The sequence below is a fragment of the Penicillium taxi genome (genome assembly GCF_028828555.1).
Source record: "Penicillium taxi strain IBT 34144 chromosome Unknown utg000006l_segment0_segment0, whole genome shotgun sequence".
NCBI classification, from domain to species: Eukaryota; Fungi; Ascomycota; class Eurotiomycetes; order Eurotiales; family Aspergillaceae; genus Penicillium; species Penicillium taxi.
The window spans coordinates 1,522,174-1,536,666 of NW_026643208.1; the positions used below are offsets into that span (position 1 = coordinate 1,522,174).

A 14,493-nucleotide genomic window follows, 5' to 3' on the forward strand; every position below is an offset into this window, starting at 1 on the left:
GCTTCCGAGGTCGATCGATTCAGATTCGTTCCAATTCATCCCCTAGCACTCCCCAGTTACATAGTTGCATGATAGCTCCCTTCTTATAGGCGTGTTAAAGAGGAGTTATGTGTGTAATCGCAATATCGACTGCTGTATGCAGTAACCAGTACCCTTGACTGCTCCATATTGCCATCCGGCTACCTGCCTACACTGGTAGATTGGACGGGGGCCGACTCGCCGGTTCCAGGTTCCAGGACTGGATCCATGGATCCGATATGGTCTGTTATGGACATGGATGTTCGAACTCATGATTGTTGCGCAAATGCTCCGATGACTGAGTCAACGTTCCAGCCTTGGAGGGTTCCTGGATGAGGTGACAGGTCGCTTTGAACGGGAGAAGACCTGATTCTGATTCTACGTCGTAATTCTGGTTCATTATAGGAAAAAAAAAAACGTGTCTAGTTCTAAGTATTCGTACCTGCTTAGATTTAAGTTCCCCCGCTCAATGGACTCCAGACTAATCTAAGGATTTATCCCAAGTGGAATGTCGTATATACTAGTGTACACAGTCTGGTAGATCTCGGAGACTCATCCCGTTCTCAGGCCACTTCCCGAGCTTACGTTGCAGTCTAGGCGGGCACAGATGAGCTAGTATAAGACCTGTATTGAAAGTAATACCGACACAGTACAGAGTATACAGTATATATATATATATATATATATACTCTGTACTCTACTTCAACGTTTACTTTTAGCGTCTTATGTCAGAGTAACTCTAAATAGCGGGTCTAATAGCACCAGCTCACATCATGGATATGGATTATGGGTTATGGGTTTATCGATCATGATCATGATAATACTAAGTATGGATGTAGTAATATCACACCGCTCAACCGTTGATACCGAGAGGAGAACGGACTTGTGGGAACAAAGAATCGGTGAGATTGTGTTCCACGTGGCATGTTCAGTTCTAGTCCAGCCTTTCCAATTTCCAGTCTTTTCTGTATTTTTGTAGTCACTGTACTAGACTACGACATTGCAAATTTATGCCGACCATCACTAGGCCCTTTGCCTTTTCGTATGCGGGTGGGTGTTGGAACCGGAGGTCCCGAAACTTCTTTTGTTCTGAGTATGCTGGACGAAAGAGTTTGCAAGGATGAACTCCACTCTTGCAGCGCCCCCATTCGGTCCGCATCAACTTTGTTGGCCATCATTACTGTCCCATTAAGCTGGTCAACCCGCGCATCAATCTTCTTCTCAAGAACCAGGAAGCTCAAGATATCAGTCACTTCGGCCACGGGGATCTTGATGTTCTTCGAGATGAATTGGAGCGAGAAGCGCGAATATGAGGAAATCAACTTCAACACCGCCTTCGTGCGCATGTTGCGGCTGACCTCGTCGATGTTCTCCGCGATGAACGGGTCTGCCAGCACTTCCGGGTTCTTGCTTAAAACTTCCTCGTACGCGTGGATGTCGTCGCGCTGATATGCGTCCACCAGGTTTGTCATCGCCGAGATGCGAGGGTCGTTTCTGTAGGACTTTGTCTCTTGCGAGTCGAACGGGTTGATGTCCGACTCCATGAGCATGGTGGTCAGGACGAGATACGTCAGCACCTGGATGCGCTGAATCGATCCCGCCTCGTCGTAGTTCCGGAATGATTCAAAGAAGGCGATCTGCGCTTCTTCCCAGTTTCCCTCGCTCATGTGCATCTTGCCTCCGCACTCGCGTATGATTCCCATAATCTTGGGATGGGGTACAGCCGACCGCACTCGAAGCGCCCGTTGGTAAAGCGCTTTGAGTCGTTTGTTGTTCTTTGTTTCCGCGTACATCTGGATCTCGAGGGCGTACAGTTCGAGCAGGTAGGTTCCCTTGTTGGGGTCATCCGTGCCATCCTCCAGTTGACAGGCCCGGTGGAGGTCGCGTAATTTCTTGCTGAGCAGGGTGTATTCATTGCGCTCCAGCCAGAGGCGGGATAGTTTAATATTAGTCTTCAGCCAGAGTCGCTCATTGTTGGTGTTCTGGAACGAGTTCAGCGTGAGGGAGTAGAATTCCTCTATGCATTTGTAGGCCTGGGCATCGTCAGATCCCTTCTCGATGTAGTCGAGCATGTTATTGATAGATTTTTCTGAGTAGTTGCGCGTGACGGCGGACTTGACGTAGCTGAGGAGCTCTCGATAGTGTTCGACGGCCTGAAAGGTCAGTTATAATCCGTGAATGGTTGAAGGTGATAAATATCTCACGTCGTCATATCGCCCAAGCTTGAATTCCAGCTTGATGGCCTGTTTTAATCCTTTGAAACCCCTGCAACACAATCAGTCAGGAATCATAACCTTGCTGGTCCAGTTTCACCAACCATTCGCTTTTGTCTTGTTCCAAGGCCGGTATTCCCAAGAATTCGTCCACTGCCTCTTCTGGGGTGTCAACCTTGATCTGTTTCGCATTATAATATTTGTTCTCAATTCCCACGTCGCCTGCCTCATCGGGTTCGGAGTCGTCATAATCAAAGTCATATCTGTCAAGGTCAGCGCCGAGTTTGGCAAGAGTGGCAGGGTACGAACTCTTCCTCAGAATCCTGCATAAAATCATCGTCCGACATTTTGAACAATGGAGGACTTGATTGTAATGTGAAGAGGAGATAAAGGAGTGTGAGTGGAAGGAGGTGGAGATTGTTGTCGCGGGGTTTGGAGAAGCTTGGAATGGCAGATAAAGCTGTCCGCCTTTATCCCGACAAACAACGGAGTTTCGATCCAGCCAGTATAGTGACATTTACACTCAATTTATTAAATTTGATATTTGGTATTTGATATTTGATATTTGTTATCTAAAATCTAAAATCTAAAATCTAAACACTAAGATCTTTAATCCATGGACTATATAAGACTAAACCTGGTAGTTAGAATTGAATTGAATAGCCTAAGCTTTATATATCTATAGAGTAATTTACTTTGTCCTATTGTAGAAGTATCCGCATTGATTTGTTTCAAGGCATCTGATTTTTAAGACATGAAGAGTTTTAACCTCCTCACACTCTTATACTACTCATCAAATTGTCAATATTTAGAGCACTATACCGAGGATTATCGCATATTCACGTCTTTGAATCTTCTATGTCGATTTGTTAATTCAACCACATGGGCTACTTAATGCATAGTAATGGGATGAACCCAGGTTATTGTGGAGTAAGTACGCACAAAACAGATTTTAAAAATAAGGATGGAACGAAGCGGAGTATGACCTTTATATAGGTAAAAGTGGAGGAATAGTCGATACCTCATTCGCCGATCTTAGAACCCTTTTAGAGAAGCGCGATGTCATCAATGAGACGTGGAGCCCCGACTTAATTTCCAGTCCCAGATCTCCTAAATCTTCCACAACTCCTTTAGCACAACACTCGGAACTCCCTCTCTCACCCACTTCATCTTCTCTTTTAACTACAGTCATACCTTAATTAATCCTCTTTATATGCAATGGCGCTCTGCGGACGGCAGAAGGTCGTTCAGCGCAAGATGGTCCTCCTGTCAGTCTCTCGGGGACTCGTTCCTGATCCACATCCACGACTCTCTTCTGACCTACTCCTAGGGGCGACGGTGCTTGCGGAAAAACCTCAGCTCTGAATGTGTTTACAAGAGGGTGCGTAATTCCCTCTCCAACTACCTCCCGATATGGAGCTCCCTGTCTCTCCGATTAGGCCAACCAACTAACACGGACTCGCAGATTCTTCCCCACTGTTTAGTAAGATCTTACTCAGGTTCTATTCAGAACAATGGTCGTGTTCGCCATATACTGACTGTGACGTTCTGCGCACAGCGAGCCGACTGTTTTTGGTATGGGCGCATTGCATTGTCTTATGGTTGAAATACCCCTGGTCGCTAACTAGATGTGTATAGAAAACTACGTCCATGGTACTCTCTCCTTCGATTCGTCATAAACTCTTGCATTGAATTGCTCATGCGCGTCTAGATATCTTCGTCGATAACGTACAAATGGAACTTTCCCTCTGGGATACGGCCGGCCAGGAGGAATTCGATCGCTTGCGCTCGCTGTCTTACGAAGACACGCATGTTCTTATGCTTTGCTTCAGTGTAGGCACACATACCGGAAAATGGGACCGGAACATATACGATTCAAGAGGGATTGCTGACGGATCATAGATTGACAATAAGGACTCGTTCGAGAACGTCGGCTCTAAGTGGATATCTGAAATCAATGAGAACTGCCCTGGTGTGAAAGTTGTTCTAACTGCACTCAAGTGTGACTTGAGGAAGGACGATGAAATGAATGACAATCCGAGCGCCATAACCTTTGATCAGGGGTTGGCCAAAGCTCAGGAGATTGGCGCAGTGAAGTACTTGGGTATGTCGATGCGCTTTACAGATCCACCATCTCAGGAAGATGTGGCTAATTGAGTTTAACCTTTTAGAGTGTTCTGCTGTCCAAAATCGGGGTATCCGTGAGAGCTTCTATGAAGCCGCAAAGGTCGCCCTTGAGGTCAAGCCTGCTGGGGGATCCAGTTCATCTGGCTCACAATGTGTCATTTGCTGAAGTACTTCACAGATGTCTGCCCAGATCCTTCCCGGAGTATTGAAGATGTGCTCTGAAAACTAATCATCTCCTCTCTTTGATTTTACCACGTTGATTCCCCTATGCATTTTATCGCTGACCTCCGGTCATTTTTCTTATATATTCCTTCCTTGATCTGACCTGGATTTCGAACATGTTCATCCTATATTATCCTGCACGGCTCCGTCTTTGGTTGTCTAGCATTTCAGCGAGGTTGGCTTTTTTCGCCCTTATTTCTTCAATTACTGTGATTTATACCCCGTACACCAATTCAAGTGATGCATATTCGTCGAGTCTGTCTGTGTGAACGGTTTTACGCTCAGTCTGGACTCTGTCAGACAAGATACTGTGTTACATACGAGTATCATCGAGTTTTGCACCTCGGTATAACATCAGATCCCGTCTGTGAATGCGGACATGTGCTTCCGGCGCGAGGGAAACTGCCGGGCGGTCAACCGGTACCCGTAATGGATGACGTCATACTACATTTTAGTCTTGTCTAGAGCCCCGAAACATATCATGATCGACCCTGAGCGCTGAACCCATTTCAACATTGAACAGATGGCGTTTTGAATCGTCACTGGTCAGAGAGACGTTTGTAGAGGCGTTTATAAGGCGTTTATAAGGCGTTTGTAGCAGGGACATGTGGAGTGACAGGAGTGTAATTACGGAGTCGCTTAGAGTATTGGTCCCAAATTGATGACAGTATCCCTTCGTACATTTAAATGACGACGAGGAAGCATACATCTGGAGATTCTGCAAGGCAGTCAGCTAATGGATGCATATATATGTACCTTAACAAAGTATGGAGAATATCCCGGGGTAAGCTGTTTGAGTACGTAGGTACTTGTCACCGATGTCATAGTTGTACCTATTTAGTATACAGTGGGTACTTGTATAGCAAGTACTCTCTAGTGAGCTTTACCTTTCCCCGCACAAAGGAAGGAAGTACGTAGTAGGACCTCAGCCTCTGTAAACGTTAGTGATTTACATCTCCGGCTCGGAGGAATTCTTCTCCAGTCCCATTAAATTACCGTTCATCGTTCTCGTCAATCTCGGCAATCCCTGCCTTGTACCTTCCCCCTCTCTTCATCCTTCCTCGTCACTGTGTGACTGTCCTTGAATTCTCATTTTCCATTCCCATAACCCTTTGGTCCTTGACAACTTACAACTCTCTCATCCCTTCCCGCTTCCATCCAACAACCAGTTGGCTTCACTACAACCTTGATAACCCCATTCTATCCTCATACACAATGCTAGGTCCCCGGTTCATCCGCTCGGCGACACTGAAGCGCCCCTTCAGTTCATCCGCTGCAGTCTTCCGTGCCCCCTCCATCAGAGACGTGACAAGTGATTCAGCTGAGGAATTCAATCGACGACAGAAAGAGTTCCGCGAGAACCTGGAACAGGCTCGCAAGAGAAATGAATTGCAAGATAGTCAGTCTGATGATTCCTCTGCTTTGTCTTCTACCCCTTCCCGTGAGTCGCCTCCCACTGCTCCGCATGTGAGCAATGCGAGCAACTATGAACGAGTTCGCCCTGCTTTTGACGCGGCTGAGACCCTTGATCATGATTCATTGGGCTCACTTGCCACCCACCGCTTTCTAGGGCTAGATCAGCAGCAGTCGGAACCCACTAGCAAGCGGGGCCCGCTGTCCTCGCTCATCTACGGTACAAAGGAGGGCCAGCATTACGACAAGGATATCGAGCGCTCCTTCTCCCAAGTTCTTGCGCGTGGCAAATACGTCCACTCCATCGTTTTCCACGAAGTCCAGCCCGATAAAGTCGACGAGTATGTGGAATTGGTCGGCAAGTGGTATCCTCGCATGGCAGGAACGGAAGAGAATAGGGTAAATCTGGTGGGCAGCTGGCGCACACAAGTGGGCGACAATGACACTTTTGGTATGTCGTCCTAATTCTTAAACACTTTGGTAGGGGTTGGCTGACTATTGCAGTTCACATCTGGGAGTACCAGCGCTACGAAGGCTACCACACCTCCTTGCACAACATCTCTACCCACCCTGATTTTCCCGCATTCGACCGCAAGCTGAAGAGCCTGATCAAGAGCAAAAAAACCTCGTTGATGCAGGAGTTCTCCTTCTGGCCCACGACCCCGCCCCGCAAACTGGGTGGATTGTTTGAGCTTCGTTCTTACACCCTGCATCCGGGCAACCTTCTGGAGTGGGAGACACACTGGCGTCGTGGACTTACTGCGCGCCGGGAGGTCATGGAGGGAGTGGGTGCATGGTTTGTTCAGATAGGTGACCTGAACACTGTTCACCACCTATGGCAGTTTGCCGACCTGGAAGAGCGCAAGTTTCGCCGAGAGCAGTCGTGGAGCATTGAGGGATGGGCGGAAACAGTGCATAAGACAGTGCCTCTCATTCAGAACATGAAGAGTCGGATTCTCGTCCCCATGCCGTGGAGCCCCGTCGGCTAAAAGTCGCATAGCGGATTCCTATACTCCACATTACCCGCCTAGTCCCATTGAGTTTATCCTCTCTTTTAACCCTTTTTTTTTCTTCCCCTGCATGAATTCAGCGGACATATTCCACGGGGCATAGGCATTTCTTATTCCCCCTTGAACCCAATGACGTAAGGTAAGGACCTTCATATTTGTACTGTATGTCAGCTATGTATTGATCTAGCAGACTTCAGAGATCAATACAAATTCTCTATCTTATGTCATTCTATCCATGTTATGCTATAGACTAAACAAGACTAGGAGGAACCTTCGTGGCCAATGCTCAAAGTGAAAAGTGGCTTTTTTTCTTTTCTTGTTTTCCCGTTCTAGAATTATCTAGTTCTTCCATACCAGGTTAGACTACATTATTATGACGAACCCTTGAACACAAAAAAAGCAAAAATAAAAAACAAGAAAATAGGAAGAAGGGAAAAGGAAACTCGCTAGACAGTAAATATATTGTCCTCTTGTCTCGCATTTTCCCACCGGTTTTGTCTCTGCTTTAAGGTTGATCCCTCCCCAACCAGCGGGGCGCTTTGACTTTGTTGTTCCCGTGTCCGCCAGACATTTTTCTTTTTGCCAGCTCCGATTTATTCGCTGTCTTCTATCACTCTCCTTCCTCCCTCATATCCTCCTATCCTACATTCTCTTCTTTCTCTGATCGAGCTCCTCCACATACCTATCCTCCCTACCTCGATCTACTTGCGAAACGCGAGCCGCGCGCCTGCCGCTTCTCATCCTTCGAGATCACCGATTCCCCGGATTCAAACAGAGGATACGGCGCATGCGATTGAATTGAAGAATATCCAATTTGAAGATTCCAGTCAAGTTACACTTTGGCTACCCAGCTGAAGGCTTCACAACATGGTGTACATTCGCCAACATCACCTTGCTAACCTTAGAAATTATCGTTATGCCGGTGTTGATCACTCCCTCGTTAGTCGGTTTGTCCTCAAGCCGTTCTACAACAAATGTGTGATTGGGCTTTTTCCCATGGGCATGGCGTAAGTGTAACCCTGAACTTTTACTGTATCGGACTGTTTTTTCGTCTTTTCTCTCTCTCTCTCTCTTTTTTTTTTTTTTTTGCGCAATGGCTTTTACTGACTTGGTTTTTCTTTTTTTCTTTTTGGTTGAGTACAGTCCTAATGCTGTAAGTTCTTTCTCCTTATGCTTTGCGATTGATTCCGATTGAATTTGAATTTGAACTTGGATTGATGTTAATACATTCGCGAATGCTATAGATTACCCTTACCGGATTCCTCTTCGTGGTTATAAACTTCTTTACCGTGATGTGGTACAATCCGTCCTTGGATACCGATTGTCCGCCTTGGGTCTATGCCAGTTGCGCGATTGGTCTGTTTTTGTATCAGACTTTTGATGCTGTCGATGGCATGCAAGCGTATGTTTCTGCGCGATGATCATGGACTACTATTTGGGCTTTTACTGAGACCTTTTTACTATAGACGGAGAACACGACAGAGTGGACCCTTAGGAGAACTCTTTGACCACAGTATGTGCAGGATGCATACGCATGGAGGTATATACGACGGTTAAGCTGACCTTCTCTAGGTGTCGACGCGTGCAATACCGGGTTGGGAGTTGTCATCTTTGCCTCTGTCATGAACCTCGGACAGGGCTGGGTCACTTTCCTAACTCTTTTCGGAGGTAAGTGTGCAATGTAGCCTTGACTTTTCAATTTATTTCTAACGGTCTCCAGCAACTATGACTTTCTACGTCCAAACCTGGGATGAGTTCTACACTCAAATTCTAACTCTAGGCATCATCTCCGGCCCCGTCGAGGGCGTCCTGACCATGTGTCTAGTATACGGCATCACAGCCTACATGGGCGGCGGCAGTTTCTGGCACCAGCCCATGTTGGAGACCTTTGGAATATCCAAGCCTAGCTTCATCTCAAGCCAAGTATACAACATGCCGTTCACCCAGTGGTATATCGTGTACGGAGCCGTCGTCCTGTTCTTCGCTACAGGCTCGAGCATCGTGCACGTTCTGAAGGTTCGTCGTGAGCGCGGCCTGGATCTCATTGCGCCTTTGGTCGGCCTCTTGCCATTGGCAGCGATTTGGATCTTGGTTCCAGCCTACCTATACCTGAATCCAGGTGTTCTGGAGAACCTGACGATTCCATTTGCGCTGTATGTCGGTCTGGTTAACGCGTACTCTGTCGGTCGCATGATCGTTGGCCACCTGGTTCAGTCAGGGTTCCCGTATCTGAACGTCTTGCTCTTCCCGCTTGTTTTGGGTGTCATTGACAGCATCGGTCCTTTGCTGGGCCTTTGGTCTGCCCCTTTCTTGGCGGAAGGTACAGGGCAGGTGGAGTTTGTGTTCGGATGCCTGGGTACAGCGGTTGGTATTTATGGTAGCTTCGTTGTATGTTTATATTCCACTCTCCCCTGCTTGTGTATGCTGTACTGATCAGTCTCTCTTAGTTCGACGTTATCACTACCATCTGCGACCACAACGATATCTGGTGTTTGACTATCAAGCATCCATATGTCGAAGGGTCGGAAAGCAATGGAACAACGAAAGAGGACTCGAAGACCAAATAAGTTATGTGCTGGGTGTACAGTAGCTGTTCGACCGTGACGATTTATGCCATTTGGTAAAGTGCGGGGAGAGCAATTTTATTTTGCGATAGTTAAAAAAAGGGGGTTTGATGTGGTTCTAATGATTTGAATTCAGCAAGTACAAGCTTGTTTTCCGATAGAATATGAGTAGTAATGAGTGACATGAATAGAATACAGACTGAATTGAAGAATACGTATGGAGCACAGATTGAATGAAGAAGATAAGATAAGCACAGGCAGAAACATAAAAGTGGACCAGGCGGAAAGAATAAGGGGATTTGATTGGAAGAACGCCACACCAACCCGAAATAGGTAAGCAAGCGAGGGCACAAACCCTACGCTTTCCCCCAACGCCTCCAGATCTTCTCCTGGGTCCATTTCCGTTAGCACACAAGACCATCGCCGTCAGCGCCATTAATCAACCCCCTCGTTGATCTTTAATCGTCAAGATGGTACGTCCGCATGCTGTCCTTATTTTGAATCGCTTCCCTCGATTTTTTCGATTCAAACACTCCCACACGACCGACCGATCATCTCCGCGAATATCATCGAAAAATATCAATATTCTAACGTGTCTCGATAGGTTCTCGCTGTCGACCTCCTCAACCCCACCCCTCAGGCTGAGGCCCGCAAGCACAAGCTCAAGGTAAGAAGAACCGATGGGAATTGATGAAGTGGATATTCAAGGCGAGATGGAAATGGAGATGGAGATCTGAGAATTTCCGGGACCACTCCGAAATATCGAATATCAATATGGAAATACTCATCGCCATCACCTTTACCATCACCATCGCCATCAACCCTTGAATAAACCACACCATCAACCAATATAATTCCGAAACACCAGTCAATAAGATCGCTAACGCGTCTCAACCATAGGCTCTTGTGCCCCAGCCCCGCTCCTTCTTCATGGATGTCAAGTGCCCCGGTTGCTTCGCCATCACCACCGTCTTCTCGCACGCCCAGACCGTCGTTATCTGCGCCGGTTGCTCGACCGTCCTCTGCCAGCCCACAGGTGGCAAGGCCCGTCTGACCGAGGGCTGCTCATTCCGCCGAAAGTAAACGAGACCAGAAAAAAAAAAGAAACACAATGCAACGAAATTCACCTTTTTCCCCAACACGGTTTTTTTTTTTTGAAATGTCGAAGTTGAATGTTGAATGAAGCGCTGAGAGAAGAAAGTGAGAGGATCAAAATAGCATGGTGTGCATTTAGGATCAAAATACCATCCAAGGTCCTGTTTGAAACTACTCTACCTCTTCTTTTTCCCCCAAACGATGGACAACCAAAAAATGTTATCGTCATGATTAAAATCTTTATTTCCCTGGCATAACACGTGTGACTGCTATGGACTTTTTTTGCTGGACGCCCGGTGCGAGACTGTAAATGTTGAATTGCTCTTCATACATTTTCATATGATTCTTGGATATCTATTCGGTTTTATACTGGATGTAGTTCTGGTATTGTCTTTGCCGAGAGTGTACCTGCTCGAATCGAGTAAGCCGTGAACAACAGTCTTGAAGTATGGTATCAAGGCTTCAAATTCTTTTCGGGCAGAATATCTCATCGAAAACCTGTAGACTGTACCCAACTGCTTAGGTAGTAAAGACAGCCCCATTTCTACTTGAATTTCCCAGATGACCATGGGTCCCGTAAGAGACGTCTTGATAATACCTACAGGTTCCTCCGAACGGAATATGTAGCTTCTCTCCAAGGCAAAGACCTTCTCCACCCCATCATGCTAAGCTGCAATAACGCAATAACTCCGAATTACCTACGATGTATGTACCGGATTTTCCATGCTAGTTCTTGGCGCTCCCCATCCGTATCAGTGCTCTCTTAGCTTTTGCTCACTTAGTAACCACGTCCCTGAGAGCTTATAACTTATGTGACAAACACTGTGATATTTCATCTATTTCGCAATAACATCAGGATTTCGCGACTGTCACGGACCCACGGTCATTACTGCTAACGAGCGGTTATCATCAGCTTGAATTAAGTGCTGTCAGACTGACTTAAGTGCTGACAGATTGACTTAAGTGCTGTCAGATTGACTTCAGTGCTATCGGATTGAGCTAGTCCGAAGCCCGAAGAGTCAAGGTAAGCGTATAAAAGCGGGTGTTTTAACTCTAGCTAGTTGAATCTCTAGTGAATTAATTACTTTTTCTCACTTGGCTATAAGCCCTTCAGTATTCTGCGTCTACCCCGAACTGTGCACTATATACGAAAGGGTTGTTCTAGTCCTCCGTATTCAAGACTCAGGCGAAGCCCACACTACGTCTTACTCTGATTTTAAGCTGACTTCCACAGCAGCGTCATGGAAAGGATCAAAGTCGCCGTTATTGGAGCAGGTAGGCCGAGAAGACAAGATGTGCGAATCTACAACCTGTTATGGAACTGACCCTCGTGAAATCTAGGGCCAACCGGCCTCTCTATGCTGAAGACGCTTACGGAGAACGGGTTCGCCGTCACGCTGTACGAACGCCGCAGCCAGGTCGGTGGAATATGGGCCTACACCAAGAATCCATCGTGGACCACGGCGCTGAAGAGTAATTCCAAGTCCTACTACACACTTTTGACATACTATAGACTTACATAATTTCCAGGCACACAAGCCAACGTCAGTAAATACACATGCGGCTTCTCTGATTTTCCTATGCCTGACAGTGAGATTCACCATCAGTCCCAAATCGAGAGAAGACTAAATTTATGAAGAATATCCGTCCCACATGAATGTGTTCGAGTGGCAGGAGTATATGGAGGACTATGCGCGCCACTTTGACGTGCTCAAGCAATGTGTACTCAACACCTCCGTCCACAAAGTGCACCGCAATACCGATGACACGCGATGGGTTCTGGAACTTGGCCGGGAAGGCGGCAAACGTGAGACTGCCGAGTATGACCGTATTGCTGTCTGCAATGGGTACGAAACCAAGGCATGCGTGCCAAAGTTCGAGGGACAAGAGCTATTTGAGGGCACTATCATGCATGCGCAACAGTTCAGAGAGTGAGTTTTCGGGAGGGGTATACCTAGTAAAGATCAAAGAATGATCTGACTGTTAATCTAGCCCAGAGCCATTCAAAGATAAAAAGGTGGTTGTTCTCGGTCTTTGCAGTAGTTCGGGTGACATAATTCCAACGCTGATGCCCGTTGCATCGCGAGTCTGGGTTTCACATCGCCGCGGATCAGTCTTTATACGGCGCTTCCGAAATGGTACCCCCGTCCATCTGCCCCTTACTTGGCGGTACCGGACGACGGGAGTGGTCTTGGAGCAGTGGTTCCCCTCGTTCGCGCGATTCTGCGGTGATCTTGCGGTCAAGTACCTCAGCCGGTCGATGCTAGGAGGCAAGCCAGACCCGGCATGGGGGATTGAGCCATACCCATCGCCGAGCCTCATTCTACCAGGAGTCTGGGAGAGGGTGTTGCCATTCTTGCAGGACGGGAGCTTGACCTCACTGAAAGGACTTACAAAGTTTGTGGGGCCGAAAAGCATCGAGTTTGCCGATGGGACGGTTCTGGATGATGTCGATACGGTGATTTTGGCGACAGGATATGAGGCGGACTTTTCGCTTCTGTCAGAGGTCGTTGAGCGTAGTCGACCAAACCTGGATTGGTACCAGGGACCAGATATGTACCGGCTTTGGATGAATCTGTTTCCACCTCGCTGGGCCGACTCAGTCGCTGTACTAAACTACAGTACATTCGGAAGGACGAATGGATTTAGCTTCGCTGATATGATGAGTATGGCTATCAGCAGCGCATGGCAGGGCATAGAGCCATTTCCAAGCATAGAGAACATGGAGTGTCACGTTGATGAACACCAGCGCTGGATTGCTAAGAGGTGGCGCATCGAGCCAAACACGCCTACAAGTGCTGTCAAACCTTGGGAGTTCCAAGGATGGCTGCATCGAGCTGCAGGTACGGGAATGGAGAACCTCGGATGGGGCTGGAAGGGTTGGAAGTTTTGGTGGCAGGATCGTGAGATGTACAAACTGATGAAAGACGGAGTTGAGACAGTGCATATGTATAGATTCTTTGAGACTGATAGAAGGCAGGCGTGGCCTGGGTCTAGGAACGCGATTGTGCACGTGAATGAAGTGGTTCAAAAGACATTCCCACTTCCCACTTCAGGAAAGGAATGATTAGAGAGCGTGTCATATTAAAAATCTTGCTGGGGGAATATTTCATCTGGACAGACTAGTCCTTATTTCCTGCGAAGATAGCATCGTTGAACTCTTCTCTATATACACTCAAAGTCCCTTTTTGAATATCTTATCGAATTATCTACAAAGTGTTGAACGATGGGAGGAAAGTCTCAATAAGGCAATGGTGGTGTTTAGTCTCCAGATCATACAATACCAGACCAAAGAGAAGATAGCCTGACAAAGGAAGAAATGAAATTAATTCAAATAAGAAGAAAAACCAACTTACTAACTGAATTGACGAGAAATCAGTCAGTTCTATGCTATGTTTTACCTCATTAAGAGCGATACATTATTAGCTTATTTTGTGCCTCATATTTTGCCCCAATCTTTACCCCTAGTTGCTATGTATTCCCATTTTTTGTCCCATTTCCAGGGTGATATTTCATTTCATCTGATCTTGTATGTAGACACGTTATTAGTATTGACTAGGAAAGTTGAGATGAAAGGAATAAAGACGAATATATTAGTGCAAATAGAGCAAACAACCAGAGGATAAGCTTCTGATAATAAGTGGCCTTTAATTAGCTAAAGATGGCAGAAACCTTAATTTCTGTTTCTACAGAAAGTAATGACAAAAGATGGTTAGTATAGGTACTCCATGGTCCATGGCTTCATGGCGACTGACTATACATGCTTATAGCAGCCAGCTCAGCCAACGACATGTTCGACTGGGAATAGGTGTTGTTGACATGCCCCACACT

The 14,493-nt window shown here is 46.7% G+C and overlaps 6 protein-coding genes across 6 annotated transcripts; 5 read left to right on the forward strand and 1 right to left on the reverse strand.

Moving 5' to 3' along the window:
• Positions 1 to 1,010: 1,010 nt before the first annotated feature.
• On the reverse strand, positions 1,011 to 2,578 carry N7495_009669 (uncharacterized protein; the record flags this gene model as incomplete). The annotated part of the gene is made up of 4 exons (XM_057212320.1): positions 1,011 to 2,171; positions 2,223 to 2,283; positions 2,336 to 2,494; positions 2,541 to 2,578. 4 exons carry the CDS (start codon positions 2,576 to 2,578, stop codon positions 1,011 to 1,013), a joined length of 1,419 nt encoding a protein of 472 aa, XP_057059183.1.
• An 871-nt stretch (positions 2,579 to 3,449) lies between these two features.
• rho3 (Rho family GTPase RHO3) lies at positions 3,450 to 4,524 on the forward strand (the record flags this gene model as incomplete). Its single annotated transcript, XM_057212321.1, has 8 exons — positions 3,450 to 3,499; positions 3,562 to 3,612; positions 3,697 to 3,714; positions 3,790 to 3,806; positions 3,870 to 3,884; positions 3,943 to 4,064; positions 4,134 to 4,335; positions 4,403 to 4,524. The coding sequence occupies 8 exons, from the start codon at positions 3,450 to 3,452 to the stop codon at positions 4,522 to 4,524; spliced, it is 597 nt and encodes a 198-aa protein (XP_057059184.1).
• A 1,271-nt stretch (positions 4,525 to 5,795) lies between these two features.
• N7495_009671 (NIPSNAP family protein) lies at positions 5,796 to 6,982 on the forward strand (the record flags this gene model as incomplete). Its single annotated transcript, XM_057212322.1, has 2 exons — positions 5,796 to 6,444; positions 6,498 to 6,982. 2 exons carry the CDS (start codon positions 5,796 to 5,798, stop codon positions 6,980 to 6,982), a joined length of 1,134 nt encoding a protein of 377 aa, XP_057059185.1.
• An 888-nt stretch (positions 6,983 to 7,870) lies between these two features.
• N7495_009672 (aminoalcoholphosphotransferase) lies at positions 7,871 to 9,570 on the forward strand (the record flags this gene model as incomplete). Its single annotated transcript, XM_057212323.1, has 7 exons — positions 7,871 to 8,010; positions 8,147 to 8,156; positions 8,248 to 8,405; positions 8,470 to 8,516; positions 8,576 to 8,671; positions 8,724 to 9,391; positions 9,451 to 9,570. 7 exons carry the CDS (start codon positions 7,871 to 7,873, stop codon positions 9,568 to 9,570), a joined length of 1,239 nt encoding a protein of 412 aa, XP_057059186.1.
• Positions 9,571 to 10,037: 467 nt separating this feature from the next.
• Positions 10,038 to 10,656, forward strand: N7495_009673 (40S ribosomal protein eS27; the record flags this gene model as incomplete). Its single annotated transcript, XM_057212324.1, has 3 exons — positions 10,038 to 10,040; positions 10,172 to 10,234; positions 10,468 to 10,656. 3 exons carry the CDS (start codon positions 10,038 to 10,040, stop codon positions 10,648 to 10,650), a joined length of 249 nt encoding a protein of 82 aa, XP_057059187.1. The 3' UTR covers positions 10,651 to 10,656.
• A 1,247-nt stretch (positions 10,657 to 11,903) lies between these two features.
• On the forward strand, positions 11,904 to 13,729 carry N7495_009674 (flavin-containing monooxygenase; the record flags this gene model as incomplete). The annotated part of the gene is made up of 5 exons (XM_057212325.1): positions 11,904 to 11,937; positions 12,004 to 12,135; positions 12,193 to 12,252; positions 12,302 to 12,593; positions 12,655 to 13,729. 5 exons carry the CDS (start codon positions 11,904 to 11,906, stop codon positions 13,727 to 13,729), a joined length of 1,593 nt encoding a protein of 530 aa, XP_057059188.1.
• Positions 13,730 to 14,493: the final 764 nt, after the last annotated feature.